At 44.6% G+C, this 16386-nt stretch overlaps 1 protein-coding gene across 1 annotated transcript in view; it reads left to right on the forward strand.

The window, feature by feature from the left end:
- stxbp5a (syntaxin binding protein 5a (tomosyn)) overlaps nt 1-16386 on the forward strand; it is a 129766-nt gene that overhangs the window by 40572 nt on the left and 72808 nt on the right. Inside the window, exons 3-4 of the mRNA XM_080452457.1 lie at nt 7547-7628; nt 8329-8429. Coding sequence (XP_080308583.1) covers nt 7547-7628; nt 8329-8429 — 183 coding nt within the window. The remainder of the gene's footprint in view (nt 1-7546; nt 7629-8328; nt 8430-16386) is intronic.

Genomic DNA, 16386 nt, shown 5'->3' on the forward strand with positions numbered 1-16386 from the left:
AATACATATAATTTTGGGGGTCCTTGACATGGAAAAAAGAGAACCACTGATTATAGCAACATACGTTTTTTCAAAAAACTGTTAGGATTTAGAAGACATTTTGTAGCAAAGATTTGAGTTAAAAATGTTTGCTTTAAAAATATCTATATTCAAAGATTTGCACAAAATGTTTTCAAAAATAGCAGATCTACAAGCTCATAGCGCGGCACGAGTGCCGCGCTATGAGCTTGTATATCTGCTATTTTTTAATAGCCCAAATAAATCTTAAAATGACACAGACTGAAGACAAGATGGACTGCAGTATTAGCCCATTCAATCCAGGAACGCGTCAACAAATGTTTTCTAAATCACAGTTTTTTGAAAAATAAACGTATGTTTCTATATCAGTGGTGCTCAAACTTTTTCATGCATGTCAAGGACCCACAAAATGATATGTATTTGGCCCGCGGACCCCCATCTAAAACATGTTTTGTTCCAGTTTGAGAACCAACTGGCCTACAGAGTTGGGAGAATTAGACGCTCCGGAATCCACGAGTCATGATGTGAGGATGCTGAAAATACATTCCCACATACCGTAGTCTCTCTCTGTAGGTCGAACTCTCTCCATCCCTTGGCTTGTCTCTCCCCTATAATTCTATAAAACACCCCTCCCCTCTTTCTCTCTCCATCCATTCCCAGCTTTTCACTCTCCTTTAGCTCCTTTCGCCCTCTCTCTCTCTCTCCCTCCTGGGGCCTGTGGGTCCTGCCCACCCATCCATCCATCCCTGACAGGGTAATGTATGACTGGGCCTTTCCTTTGACGTCATCCCAGGCCTAACGTCATACTGTAGCAACTCAACGCTCACAGGCTTGCTCCGTTTCTAGTTCTCTCTCTCTCTCTCTCTCTCGTCTCTCTCTCTCTCCCCCACTCTCCCTCTCTCTCTCTCCTCTCGCTCGCTCTCTCTCTCCCCCACTCTCCCTCTCTCTCTCTCTCTCCTCTCTCTCTTCTCTCTCTCTCTCTCTCTCTCTCTCTCTCTCTCTCTCTCTTCCTCTCTCTCTCTCTCTCTCTCTCTCTCCCACTCTCTCTCTCTCTCTCTCTTCTCTCTCTCTCTCCTCTCTCTCTCTCTCTCCTCTCTCTCTCTCTCTCTCTCTCGCCTCTCTCTCTCTCCCCCACTCTCCCTCTCTCTTGCTGTCTCTGCCTTATTCTTCGTTTTTCATTCTATCCTGTCCCTTTATACAGTATGCTTGTCTCTCTCTTGTTTCTCTCTGCGTTTGTATTTTCTATTTTACGCTCCTTTTCGTTATGTTTTTAGTCTATACATCTCCGTCCATCCCTTGTTTTTTAGTCTTTTGTATTTCTCTGTTTTGCCATTTTCCTCATTTTGTATTTCTCTGTTTTGCCATTTTCCTCACTCCGATCCCCCTGGCTCCTGCTTAAAGGACGACTTCACCCATTTTCAACCTATCTTCATATAATTTGTCCTCACTAATCATGATAAAATGGTGCCATTTTTTTCTACTTGGTCTGTGTCTCATAGGAGGGCTGTGGACAGTCCAGAAACCCGTCTACCAGTGACATCATCGTTAGGCAGGATCTTTTTTTTCCAACAAGATTTCACATTTTTTATTTCGATTTTTATGAACGTGAAAACAATGGCTTCTATTGCTGCACTGCAACTTTCCGGGAATAGAAAGCCTGCCGTTTCTATTAGCTTGGCTTCCCCATCGATGATGTCACTGGTAGACGGGCTCTGTACTGTCCAGAGCCCTCCTCTGAGACACAGACCGAGTAGAAAGAAATTGTACCATTTTATCATTAGTGAGGACCAATTATATGAAGATAGGTTGAAAATGGGTGAAGTCGTCCTTTAAGTGTCGACATTTATTTCAGTTGAAAATATCGCCGCTGTTGTCGCGCGACATGGTTGTTCGACAAAGTCTAAATGAGCCTCAACACCTCCCATCTCTGTCCTCCCCTCTGTTCAGCTTTTTATTCATGTCTACCTTTTGTTTTGTCTACACACGCAATTACTCTCCCCGCATGTATGAAGCAAGCAGACTGACCTCTGCAGCACTTTCGGGGCAACACACACTCTCAATCATGCTGACAGAAGCCCGGGGTCACCGTGCTTCATTAACCCATTAAGACCTGAGGCCGCTTCTAAACATTTTCTAAATCCTAACAGTTTTTCGGAAAAAAATGTAAAAAATAAAAATTCACGGTTTTAAAAAAATAGCAGATCTACAAGCTCGTAGCGCGGCACTCGGTGCCGCGCTATGAGCTTGTATATCTGCTATTTTTGAATAGCCTAAAGAAATCTAAAAGTGACACAGATGCGTTCCAGGTATTAATGGGTTAACCACTTGAACCCTAGCGTCCCTATTCTGGGCATCTCATATTGGGTCGAAAATATGTGGCAAAAAAATAGCGGATCTACAAGCTCTGCAAGCACACTGGCGCAACGAGAGACGCATTGTGAGCTTGTAGATCGGGCCATTTTCAGCGAAGAGGGGGAAGACGGTGTGGGATAAAGATAGACCCTGTGGGACTCCAGTCAACAAAGTATATAGGGTTTAAGTGGTTATTACCCCTTTCTTTTTCCCAGCTTCATCCAGGAGTGTTTTCCATTTTGATAGTTGTCTGATACCCCATTCGCTGACTACAAGACAATTCGTTTGTCTTGAAAGTTGGCCTGCTGGCAGAAAGCTGTGGATGGTCAGATGGACCATGAGAGGTGATAAAGAAGAACCTTCTCTGCCATCTCAGAGTTCCAAAATAGCATGGGAAAAGTTGTCACTGGACGTTACAAGGCAAGAAGATGGCCCACTTAGCTTTCTCTCTCTCTCTCATTATGCAGAATGTCCCATAAAAATCCTTTGAAAATAGCAGAGCTACGAGCTCACAATGCGTCGCGATGAGCTTGTAGATCGGCTATTTTCAAATGGCCGAAATGCATATAGAGCTGAAGTGGTTTTGTAATAATAATCAAAATCTCCAAAGTAACTAGTAACACATTTGTTCAAATAATTGTAGTGGAGTAAAAGTACAATATTTGCCTCTGAGGTGTAGTGGAGTAGAAGTAAAAGTACTGAAAATTGTACAGTACTTGAGTAAATGTACTTTGTTGCTTTACACACATTTCTCTCTCACTCTCTCTCTCTCTCGCTCTCTCTCTCTCTCTCTCTCTCCTCTCCCCCCCCCCTCCTCTTTCTGCATTCATTCATTTTACACCTGCATTCAAGCTGTCTGTTGTTTGCATGGTGCTTCGGGGTGCAGAAGCAGAGATGGAGACCACCTACCTATACCTGCTTAAAATGAGATGAAAGGAAAACTGTAACGTGACTCTCTCACTGCGTGTGGTGGAACCGCTGCTGAGCCTCTCGCAGACCAAACCTCAGAAGCAGCTTCGCTTAAAAATGGCAACTGTTATATGACGCATACAAACTTCAATGTAGAGGTTATATACAGTTATATGCTGTATATGTTGTTTCAAGAATCACAAATAGCTGCCTGTCATCAGATAACATGCCATATTGAAATAGTTTTTCTCTGTATGTTCTTGTTTTGAGTTAGAATGCCTGAGAAGAAGATTGCAATGTACAGGAGAGTTGAGCCTAATTTATACATTGAGAATGTGTTGGTCTTAAGACAAGGTATAAATGTGTTCCCTTCTTGATTGCCCCCCCACTTTTCTGCAGTGCTCATTAAGCTTCATTCTTTCGGGAACTTTTTACATTGGAAACCATTTTGTTTAGACACTGAGGACAGCAGCTGCATTCTTATGATAATTGTTCAGGCAAAACAAAAGCCACTTAAAGGAAGCATGCAATATAGCCAGGATTTCACTCATAGGTGACTTGAATTCATTTAGCAGGAACAATTTTGTCACAATGCTGTGTGTGGTGTGTGTGTGTGTGTGTGTGTGTGTGTGTGTGTGTGTGTGTGTGTGTGTGTGTGTGTGTGTGTGTGTGTGTGTGTGTGTGTGTGTGTGTGTGTGTGTGTGTGTGTGTGTGTGTGTGTGTGTGTGTGTGTGTGTGTGTGTGTGTGTGTGTGTGTGTGTGCGCGCGCGCGTGTGTGTGCGCGCGCGTTCTTACTGATAACATGCTTGGGGAATGACTGCCTCTTTAGAATCGAGCAGTTTTAAAAAGCACAATCATAAATCGTTGGCTTTCTCTTTCTCTCCCTCTCTCAGGCCCTGTAAGATTTGGTTGCCAAGCAACCTTAAGCACGAGTCTTTAATTAAGACACAGAGTTGCTGTCCCCAAACCCAAACCATCCTGACAAACTCTCTGTCTCTGTCTTTCTCTCACTAGCCGTGTTTACATAACTTGTCAAGACAATTTTAAACAAACATTTGAAATGGCGTAAAGAAGGTTAATGCGAATTACGCGTGTTTCCATCCACTACTGTTATGCGAATATTAGGAGTTGGTTCATTGAGATAAGCAGTAGGTGGCATTAATTCTCCAGTCATGTGATATGTATAATTGTTAGATATTAACCCTATTATCTCCTCCAGGCTGGAAAGGCCGGGGTGGGGATTATGTTTTCACTCCCGTGAGTCTGTCTTCCTGTCTGAACAGCTAATCTTGGACAACCCTAGACTGATGAAGGAAGAACCTCCACCCCAAATTTTTCAAATTGGGTTCATGGTGGTGCTATTCATATTGTGGCCTACAACTCTTACACTGTAGGTTGTACAATAAAAGAAAAACAGTTTTCTTCAAAACATACTTTTTGCTCCTACAGATTTTCCCCAAAACTCACACAAATCGGAGCAAAAATCACAGATTGAAGGGACTCTATACAATGCAGAGCCAAAATCCTTTTCACTAGGGGGCACCACAAATGCTACAAATGTCACTGTAGCCAAAATGTGATTTGTTTCCATTAATTAGGCACAAATGGTCATGTGACAATGACAATGACCGTCAAACGTGTTTTTTGATACTCCATAGCACAGTTTGCCTGTAATTCAAATACAAATCATACCCAAATTAGAATGGCATGTTGAGGGGCCACTATAAAGCGCACCTCCAAAACAGCTTTTACTTCTGCCCTTAGGGGGCACCACACACGTGACCAGCTGCACTATCTGTTGTACAAGGAAACTCTATTTCCCCCGCAGCTTCCCCGCGTCCTGATGGTTGCACTGGTGCACCCCATGACTGACCCAGCCCTGGGTGGCACAGGGATGGGTCTTTTCCATCTTTTCCATTTAATGCATCTAAGTTTTTCAAATCTTGTCCTTTCCATTTGGCAAGTATTGCATTTTTTAATGTACTACTTCAAATGTGGATAAAAACATGTTTATGGAAACAAGGTTTTACTCTCTGTCTCTCTTTCTCTCTTTCTCTCTATCTCACTGTGTGTGTGTGTGTGTGTGTGTGTGTGTGTGTGTGTGTGTGTGTGTGTGTGTGTGTGTGTGTGTGTGTGTGTGTGTGTGTGTGTGTGTGTGTGTGTGTGTGTGTGTGTGTGTGTGTGTGTGTGTGTGTGTGTGTGTACAGTAGGTGTACATTAATCATTCATGTAAAGCCATCCCCAGTACTGTAACTCAACTTGTGATTTAGCTGGCCAGCATGCAGTGCAGGCTCTGTCCCTCTCTCTTACACACACGCACGCACACACACACACACACACACACACACACACACACACACACACACACACACACACACACACACACACACACACACACACACACACACACACACACACACACAAAATAGTGATGACCAATGGTGTCATCCGCAGGGTGTTTCACCTCTCTGCGTTCCCCTTAGGAAAGCCACAGACCACAGCCCTCATCCCAGCCTAACAGAGCCAAGGCCACAACCAGCAGATAATCATCTGTACAGCTCGTCCATTCATTCATGTCCCTAGAAAGAGGGGAAGCTTCTTATTCTTCATCTTTCGCATCTGCTCATTCCCTCTTTCAGCCGCCGTGGCCCTCCCTCTCTCTGTCTTCCCTGCACCTTTTTATCAGAAGCGTTTATCTCTACTTAACTGCATCTTCTCTCCGCTCCACTGTCGGTTTTTCTCATCCGCTCTCATAATATCCATCTCATCTCCGCTGATGCCTTTTGAATGTCTTTCAAATTCTCTCTCTCTCTCTCTCTCTCTCTCTCTCTCTCTCTCTCTCTCTCTCTCTCTCTCTCTCTCTCTCTCTCTCTCTCTCTCTCCATCTCCATCTCGTTTGCTTCCGTATTATTAATAGTTTTTGCCCTTGTTCCCAGGAACTACATGTTCACCTTATTCTCACAAAACCTATGTCCTCTTGTGTTGGGTGACTTATGTCCTCTTGTGTTGGGTGACCTATGTCCTCTTGTGTTGGGTGACTTATGTCCTCTTGTGTTGGGTGACCTATGTCCTCTTGTGTTGGGTGACCTATGTCCTCTTGTGTTGGGTGACCTATGTCCTCTTGTGTTGGGTGACTTATGTCCTCTTGTGTTGGGTGACCTATGTCCTCTTGTGTTGGGTGACCTATGTCCTCTTGTGTTGGGTGCGGACGCAGCGTTGCTACAGTGTTTCTGCTACAGTGTTTCTGCTACAGAAGCACATGCTCCTCAAATTAATTTGTGCTGCGTTAATATGCTGCCAAAAAAACAGAGGCCATTATTTAAACAGAGCGTGCTCCCAATTTTCTTTCCCCTGCCTCTCGGTAGCACCCTTGGGAAAATGTCACCACAGCACTCCGGGCTGTATGAATGTATAAGTACTCACACACCGTGTCATGAAGTGTGTTGTACATTTACATATAGCTGCTTATTCAGAATTTGACTCCCATGGTTGTTCAACACAGACAGGAGGGTACGTTTTCTTATAGGCCTGCGGGTTCGGGCGACGGGTTCCTGCAGACCTTTTTCTTGTTTGTAAGGCGATGAATGTGGTCGTGCTCAGCTGGCAGACTGTGTGGAAAGGTCACTGTGTGTGTGGACGGTCCATGTTGCTGCTGCCCGCCAGGGGACTTGGTGTTGTGACCTTTGAGCCAGGTACTGTACTGCGTGTACCAGGGTGCAAAGGACCTTCAAAACCTCAAGGCTTTAAGTCACACCTCGTGTACACCTCGTGTAGGGATGCATAACCCCCCCCACCCCCCTGTGGCCTAAAGGTTAGACGAGCGAGTTTGTAACCGAAAGGTTTCCGGGTTCCATTCCATCCCCGGACAGTCAGAACAAATCTGGGTGGGGAAGTGAATGGCCACCACTCACCCCTCCCCCAACATGCTGAAGTGCCCTTGAGCGAGGCACTGAACCCCCAACTGCTCAGTGGTCAACAACAGTACAAGACTGTGGTTGTACTGGGCAGGTTTGTGTGTGTGTGTGTGTGTGTGTGTGTGTGTGTGTGTGTGTGTGTGTGTGTGTGTGTGTGTGTGTGTGTGTGTGTGTGTGTGTGTGTGTGTGTGTGTGTGTGTGTGTGTGTGTGTGCGTGCGTGCGTGCGTGCGTCTGGGTGAGTGTGAAGCAGGGCCACACATGGCTGCATCTTTACTGTGTACAGTACATGCCACAGACATGGCTGCATAATGTCCGCCTCCAGGGCGTTGTTCCTTGACAGAGAACCAATCAGATTTGGGCGTCCAGGTGTTGAGTGTTACTGTCAGCATGATAGCGGAGCAGCCGTTATCCAACTCCAGTTCCTCATCAACGAGGTACGTATGGTACACACACACACACACACACACACACACACAGACACACACAGACACAGACACACACACACACACACACACACACACACACACACACACACACACACACACACACACACACACACACACACACAGACACAGACACAGACACACACACACAGCTACAATTGTAGAACTAAACTGACTAGAAAAGAGAAAGACTATGAAAGACACTTGAGTCGTGTGTGTGTGTGTGTGTGTGTGTGTGTGTGTGTGTGTGTGTGTGTGTGCGTGTGCGTGTGCGTGCGTGCGTGCGTGCACGCGCATGTGTGCCTGTGTGAATATGACTGTGACTCAGCAGCGACAATAAACCTTTTGGATGGATGGGAGATATTTTCCACACACACACACACACACACACACACACACACACACACACACACACACACACACACACACACACACACACACACACACACACACACACACACACACACACACACACACACACACACACCAAAATGTATAAAGCCTGTGAATCATTGTTACCTGGGAGCAAGCTGTCTATGTTTAAGATCAGACTCTGTTTCAGTGAGATTGCTGCATGCAGCCTTTTTATATTCTGGTCATTTGCTGTACGGAGGTCTCACATTTTAATACTTTTTTAAATCTCTACCATAACCTTTAAATGTGAAGTGTAACGTGGCTTCCTGTGTGGCAGGGGGCGCTGGTGAGCGCTCTGGCCGATGACAGTGTTCACTTGTGGAACCTGCGGCAGAAGAGACCGGCCATCCTCCACTCTCTCAAGTTCAACAAAGAGAGGTGAGTGGATCACAGATTGGTACACAGTACAATCCTCAGTGTTCATGTATCCATTTGTAACTCAAGAGAATGTGCACATGTATGCAACCAAATTTGGTTAAGTTGTAAATTAAGACACTCTACCTCAAAGCTGCTATTCTATATTTTCTCTCTCTCTACTTCTGCCTATGAGTTATAGTTAATTGCAGTGGTTCTCAAACATTTTAAACAAACAAAAAATGTACAAAACATTTTACCAAATGTTCATGGTTAACCGGTAACTGTTAAGACATTTGTAACCATTTAATACCGTGAAAAAGTCTGGAACACATTTATTTCAGTTTCAGTTTTTTTAAATATATATATTGAAAATTCTGTTTTTTTTCATTGATCTCTATTCTCTATTCTCTACAGATCTATTTAGCTATTTTCGCTTTCTTTTTTCCTCTAAATAGGACCTAAGTGGTTACTTCTTTCACCACCCTCAAGTTTTTTTGTTCGTTGAAATGACGCCCCTGGTCTTGGCCCTTCTCTCGTCTCTTTTTCTTCTCTCTCCCTCTGTTTCTGTCACACATGTATTGGTTTCCAGTTCAACACAGGCTGTGCTTCTTCTCAGAGCCGGTAGCAGCAGTCTGCCGGCTGTATGAGCTGTCATGAATTTCCACTGACTGGTGGGTTCTGTATGCAAGCAGAATGGGTATCATATGGCCAGTGTGTACAACATATTTGCGCATGCCAGCGAAAATGCGTACGGGGCAAAGGATGTGACACCCCAGATGCTCTGTTATCCTCACTCCTTCCTTCACTCTCTCTCTCTCTGCCTTCCATCCTTCCTCCAATCCCTCCTCCTCTGTTTACGCCAGCCCAAAATAAGATCATTATTTGGGTCACTTACACGCTCTTGCCTTGATCGGGGGGCGCAGGTGTGAACCTGCCTAAAATCGTCGCTGTGTCACACGTCAGCGGCTTGTCACATACGGTAGACTAGCACGGACATGCGCACGCGCACACGCACGCGCACACGCAAGCGGGCGGAACACAAGAAGCACACGCTTTGTGATGGTGGATGGTGTGTGAAATTAAAACATAATGTAATACTGAATCCCTGGGTGAGTGAGTATTATCAAGGACAAAACTACAACTAAATCAAATTAAGTGTAGGTGTCAGTGAGGGGGGACATCCACATTGCCTACCCGAAAACTGAAAACGCCGCTCTCCAAGTCAAATGTGCTGTTAGGCTTCATTTGCTGTCAGTTGCGGGGTTTCGTCTTTAAGCCTAAAGTCTAAAGTTGTGTAATTTTAGCATTTCCACGGCGTGGCTCTGTAGGAGGCAGAGCCGTCTAGAAGAGGGTCTACCCGTCTTTGTGTCTGCGTGTCCAGAGCTAATATCACAAACCACTGGACCTATAAACGCCAAATGTCTTGTGCACAGGCTTACAGAAGTATCTCCACTATTTCTTACAGCATGGCTCTGCAAGAGGTTATAGCCTATCTATGGCAGGGTCTGTGTCTGTGCGTGTGTCATACATTTTGGAGTCATACTTCATACATATATCATAGATAACTGATGCCATAGTTCAGTGGTTCTCAAACTTTTTCATGTCAAGGACCCCCAAAATGATTTGTATTCAGCCGTGGACCCCCCGAAGCAAAGCAAACAATATTTTGTTCCAGGGACCCGCAGAAGCAAAGATTTTAGTTACAAATGTTCGCTTTAAAAAATATTATATTGCAAAAAAGATTGATCATGATTTAAAAAAAATAGCAAATCTACAAGCTCATAGCAAGGCACTCGGTGCCGTGCTATGAGCTTGTATATCTGCTATTTTTGAATAGCCAAAGTATAAAAGGTTAAAGTGGTTAAAATTATTGTGATGCTATATTAAAACATTTTGCTGGGGACCCCCTGGAACCCCCCCCCCCCCCCAAGGACCCCTGGGGGTCCCCGGACCCCACTTTGAGAACCAACGCCATAGTTGACCCATGTCATAGGCTGGCCACATGAAGTCCGAGATCCACATTTTGTATTCCTATGTGGATACCGATATCCACATGATTGGCTTTTCTAAGCACAAGGCAATCAAAATGCAGATTCAACTCACCTCAAGGAAGGTGATATACCGACAATGCCGACATGTCTCCTCCAATCATAGAAGCAGGACCCTACCATCACAGCTAATGTTATAATTGGCTGGTGAGCTGTCGCATGTGAAACGTGGGAAGGGGTTAACCATCAGAGCCAATGATGGGAGGCGCCCTTGATGTGACGGACAAAATGTCCGGCGGCGTTTTGTTGTTTGTTGTTTTGGGCGGGGTGTGTTCTGGCGGAGGCAGTGAGTGCCAGTGACATTCAGCTGGCACCTCCTCTGACCTCCCTGACCAGAGATAAGGCAGCAGGGGGGGAGGAGGAGGAGGAGGAGGAGGAGGAGGAGGAGACGGAGGAGATGGGGAGATGCACCTCAGTCAGGAGACATCCAGCCCGGAAGAGACACACCTCAAAGTGACTGAAGACATTGGATGAGGATAGCAGGAGGTGGAGGACAAACGAGATTGATAGATATACTGTACAAACGAGGCACATGAGTGAATAGGGTTAGAATGAGGAAGAAACGTGTTGTAGGACAAGAGGAAGGGGGGAAAAAACGACGAGGAGGGAACAGAGTGAGAGGAGAAAGTGCAAAAAGCACCAGAAAGACCGGCTTCGAATGCTATCAATGCACTGAACAGGACATTATCACGTTTTATCAGACCATTGAATGGGCGAAGTAGGACGACATACTGACCTACCCGTGATTTATCAGACCATTCATTGGGCGTAATGAGGAGATACTGACCTACCCGGAGGCAGAGCAGTCCCCACAACATGATTTACCATTCTGTGCCTATCGGTATTAGCCTGGGACCAGACGAATCTGCCAGTGCAAAAAAAAAAAAATGCCCTCTGTGATTTGGGTCTGGCACCGCTCCGTTTGTGAATCCATTTCCTGCTCCCGAAGTCTGGGGGTGACCAATCAGGGCCCAGTATTCAAATATGGGAGACTGTAATTGGTAGTTGGTTGTAGGTCTAACCAATTGCGTCTTCTTCTTTTGATCCCGCCCCTTTTGGGAAAAAAAAAAGTCCTCATAGAAGCACCAGACTCTATCTATGTCGGTATATAACTTGGACGACGCTGAGTAGGCTCAAGCGAACGTCGCAACGTTCGGGATGGCATCTCGCTCGCTCTAGCTCGCTCGGTGGTCCCCCTCGTGGCTCCGGTTCGCTTGAGACAGCGTGCCTCTAAAACGAAACCGAAACGTAACTTTATATAACCCATTAAGACCTGAGGCCGCTTCTAAACATTTTCAAAATCCTAAAAAAAAAATCGGAAAAAAATATTTTAAAAATAATTTTCACGATTTTTCAAAATCTACAAGCTCGTAGCGCGGCACTCGGTGCCGCGCTATGAGCTTGTATATCTGCTATTTTTGAATAGCCTAAAGAAATCTAAATGTGACACAGATGCGTCCCAGGTATTAATGGGATAAGTCACCTCCGTCGGTAGGTCAGTATGTCCTGATAACACCCCAATGAATGGTCTGATAAATCGCGGGTACTGTAGGTCAGTATGTTGCCTACTCCGCCCCTTCAACGGTCTGATTCAAAGTGACAAATTCACATTGTCCCATTCAATGCATTGATAGCATCAGAATCAGGTGCCAGAAAAGAGGAACAGATGGATGGTTTGAGAAGTAAGGCGGGGGGGGGGGGGTCTTATCCTTCTTATCCTAATGTCGATTTTCTTGACACTCAGTAGCACGCACACACACACACACGCACACGCACACGCACACGCACACGCACACGCACACACGCACACACAGTATGTGCCGGACCCCCATGTGTACCCCCATCTGGCAGATCCTGGCATTTTCCAATCACATGGCGTGTCCTGTGTGCTTAGTGCGTACACCTTGCATTAACGTGCATTGCCATGTTAATATCAGGTGTAAATGTGGAACTTTGAGCCACACAATCTCACTGACAAAAGCAAGTGATTTTGTCACTTGACAATCAAACATGACAAACTAAAGTCTCTATTTGCCACGGTGTGTATAAAAGCGGTAACGATTGTGTTAGTTCAGAGCTGTTGTAGAGCCTCACTTTCGTATTGATTCGCGCAGTCTTGTACTCCACTGCAGTACTGTACCTGTGGCTCTTGTCACATCCTCAGCAGGACCACACGCATTGTGGCCGGGCCTGCATCATTTCTAGCCTCTTATTAGCCCATTAAGTCCTGAGGCCGATTCTACAAAATGTCCTCTAAATCCCAACGGTTTTCTTAAAAAAAACGTATGTTGCAATAATATCAATGGTTCACAGACTTCACGTCAAGGAGCCCCCAAATTATGTATTTGGCCGCGGACCCCCATCTCAAAATATGTTGTTCCAGAGACCCCCAGAAGCAAAGATTTAAGTAAAAAATTGTTCGCTTTAAAAATATATATATTCAAAGATTTGGGCAATTTTTCACGATTTTTCAAAAATAGCAGATCTACAAGCTCATAGTGCTGCACTCGGTGCCGCGCTATGAGCTTGTATATCTGCTATTTTCTAAGAAATCTAAAAACGACACAGATGCGTCCCCGGTCTTAAAGGGTTAAGAGTGGGCACACGTGTGACACGTGTGCAATCCATTTCTGAGATGGATCTCATTTGGGTCGTTCAAATGTATTTGACCGACATAATTAACCACAGCTCAGGTTGATATGCTGGCCCTCCATTGACTTTGAGCAATGAAGAATTCTGGGTAATAAATACATAACTGCCCTGTCAATAAGGAACTGTGCCGGCATTTTTTTTTCTTATTGGACCTTTATTTATCCAGGTAAATCCTATTGAGATACCACCTTTCACGAGGGAGCCCTGTCCAAGTAATACAGATGTTGCAAGAACATTAAAACCACATTAAAACCACATTAAAACCACATTAAAACCACATTAAAACAAATTACAGTGTAGCAAATAACAATCAGCATTAAAAGCACCTCTAGGAAACATGGTAGTCCTGTTGGGATTTCTTGACAAATTGGTGAGGGAGTTGGCCGAGAACGTGGCAGTTGCTGCTGGCGGGTCCTCGCTCTTATTGTGACACAGCCATTCTGTGAACTGCCAAAGGTCACTAAAGCCGTTTCACTCTGTGCTTTGTTATGCTCATTGTATACTTAGTTGCATGTGGGTGTCATGCACCGAAAATAGCCACTCTATAAGATCACAACACGTCAAAGGCTTTATGCTTCCTTTGCACCCAGATAAACTCCAGTGTCTCCACAGCCATAAATTCTTCCACACCATCTGCAGCAATGGCAAGTGTATAACGGCCAAGTTTGGTCCATGCTGCTGAGTTCCTTCTCCGGCGATGTCGCTCGCGGTGACAGTTCAGTGTGCGGTGGCATTTTAGTTTGCATTGATTCAGCCCTATAGGAGCCCTAGGGTGATGTGACTTATCACCCTCTCTGTCCTTCTATCTCTGCCCTCACGCAGGGCAATTAATGGCTGGGTATTTGATATCGTTGCTTTTGGCCAGACACCTTCATTTAATCTTCATATTTCAACTATGGCTACAATAGTGTCACGCAAAATTAGCTAAAATAAATAGCCGATCTACAAGCTCACGTCGTACATCGTACAGCAATGTATAACATAGGGCTTAAGTGGTTAAACTAACACTGTGTATAAAAGATGCTGGTTAATCTCTATCCCTCCCTCTTCACTCCTTTAAATACTCTATTACAAACTTGGCTTCAGTTTGTCAGGCTGTGCTGAGGACAGGGCAGCCATTTCCTCTGTCAACAAAAGGACAGCCTGGCGAGTGCTGTCACAACCAACAAAACACCACAGAATGAAAGAAAAGACTGTTATCGACGAACCAAATCAAACCCTCTTAAAATATCTGTGACGTAAAAACAAATGAAAATATTGCCTGCAGATGAAGAAGACGATTTGCCAGTGTTTTGATATCATGTAGAAAGAAACCTGCCGCTACTGCAACTGCATTCATCATGCAGATAAATGGTCTCAAAGACAACGTTTTTATAATTGTGCACGGGTGTGTCTTCTGGTCAAATACAGTACGTGTTTGCAGTAGAAAGCAGCATACTGCTGTGACCAATACTAACATACAGTACATACAATACTGCAGATACACTGCTACATGTAGGGTAACGTTAGCTGGCTTTCAATCTTAACAGTCTCTATCTTTATATGTTTACTATTACAAGGTTATTCATTCTTGCTACTTTACAGTCTGCTGATGGGAGATGACACACAAATATACAAATGCTGTACTGGCGAACATCGTGATGGCTAAAATACACATTTACATCCAATTTACTGACAGTCTGCAACTTTGTGGCTTTGATGGTTATCTCCGAGCTGCAGACAGGAGAGTGTCTTATGTTTTTTTTCCTAATCTTACTTCATCCTTGATTTTCCATCTCACCTCCGCATCGCCATACATGCATAATCTTACCACTGAGCATGTATTGCAGAATGTGGGACACATTCCAACAGTCTGCACAGATGCCTTCCATATGTCTCCTTGCCTCCTTCCCTCCTCCACTCCACTGGTCAGAATAGGAGCTAGATGGGAGAAAGCAGTTTTTTTTTGCAGAAAGCAAAAAAACCCTGAGTATCTGCCTTGGATCAGATCACGGGTACACTGGAGAGAAAAGAGGAGAGAATAGAAGGTGGAGTCTTACCAAAAAAAAGGAGGGGCGGGGGGCAGTCGTGGAAAAAGTACTCAAATTCTTTACTTAAGTAAAAGTACCAATACTGCAATATAAAAATACTCTGTTACAAGTAAAAGTCCAGAATTCAAAATTTACTTGAGTAAAAGTACAAAAGTATTGGCATCAAAATGTACTTAAAGTATCAAAAGTAAAAGTACTAAAATGTTTGAAAATAGCAGATCTACAAGCTCACAACGCGTCGCTTCGCGACGCGTTGTGAGCTTGTAGATCGGCTATTTTCAAATAGCCGAGGTATAAAACAGGGCAAAAGTGGTAAATGTATGTTTCATAATATCATAATTTATATCTGAAAAATAACTTGTAACTAAAGTTCTCAAATAATTGTAGTGGAGTAAAAGTACAATATTTGCCTCTGAGATGTAGTGGAGTAGAAGTAAAAGTATTGGAAATTGAAAATACTCAAGTAAAGTACAAATACCTCAAAATTGTACTTAAGTACAGTACTTAAGTAAATGTACTTAGTTACTTTCCACCACTGGCGGGGGGTTGGGCTCCAGCCAGCGAGCGATGAGTCAGTCTGTGAGCTGAGAGAGGAAGAAGATGAAGGGGACAGAGAGGTAGAAGAAAATGTTGCCTAGTCATTCAGCCTGCCGTGGGGGTGGGGTTGGGGGGGGGGGGCTCTTGTTGCCTCCTAGCCATGGAAACAGGCACTGCAGAATAAAGGATGCTACCGTCGAGGCAGGGTAATATGACTGCTATATAATGAGGCATGGGGGGGAGGGCGTGTGTCACACCCCCCTGTCCAGTCCCACCTCCACCCACCCACCCACCCACCCACCCACATCACGCTGTTTCACACAACAAATAGAATGACCTCCTCCCTCCAAGCTCCTGCTCTCGCTCATTGGTTTTTCCAGCAGGTCTCACACTGGCCCACTGGGGGCCTGTACTGATTATGTTTGGGTCAGACAACCTAGCTAGAAACTTTTTTAGCCTCCCGGTCCAAAAACACGTGGTCTAGAGAAACCAGCCGGGGTTTCGGGCATTGAGCGAATAACCGATATATCTCAAAAGATATGCTGAAGGTGCTTTAATTGGCCCTTGTTTTAACCCATTGAGACCTGAGGCGATTCTTAAAAATGTTTTCTAAATCCTGACAGTTTTTTGAAAAAAAATCTGAAAAATATTTTTTCACAATTTTTCAAAAATAGCAGATCTACAAGCTCATAGCGCGGCACTCGGTGCCGC

Source organism: Gymnoscopelus braueri (assembly GCF_963280865.1).
Source record: "Gymnoscopelus braueri genome assembly, chromosome: 16".
Lineage (NCBI taxonomy): Eukaryota > Metazoa > Chordata > Actinopteri > Myctophiformes > Myctophidae > Gymnoscopelus > Gymnoscopelus braueri.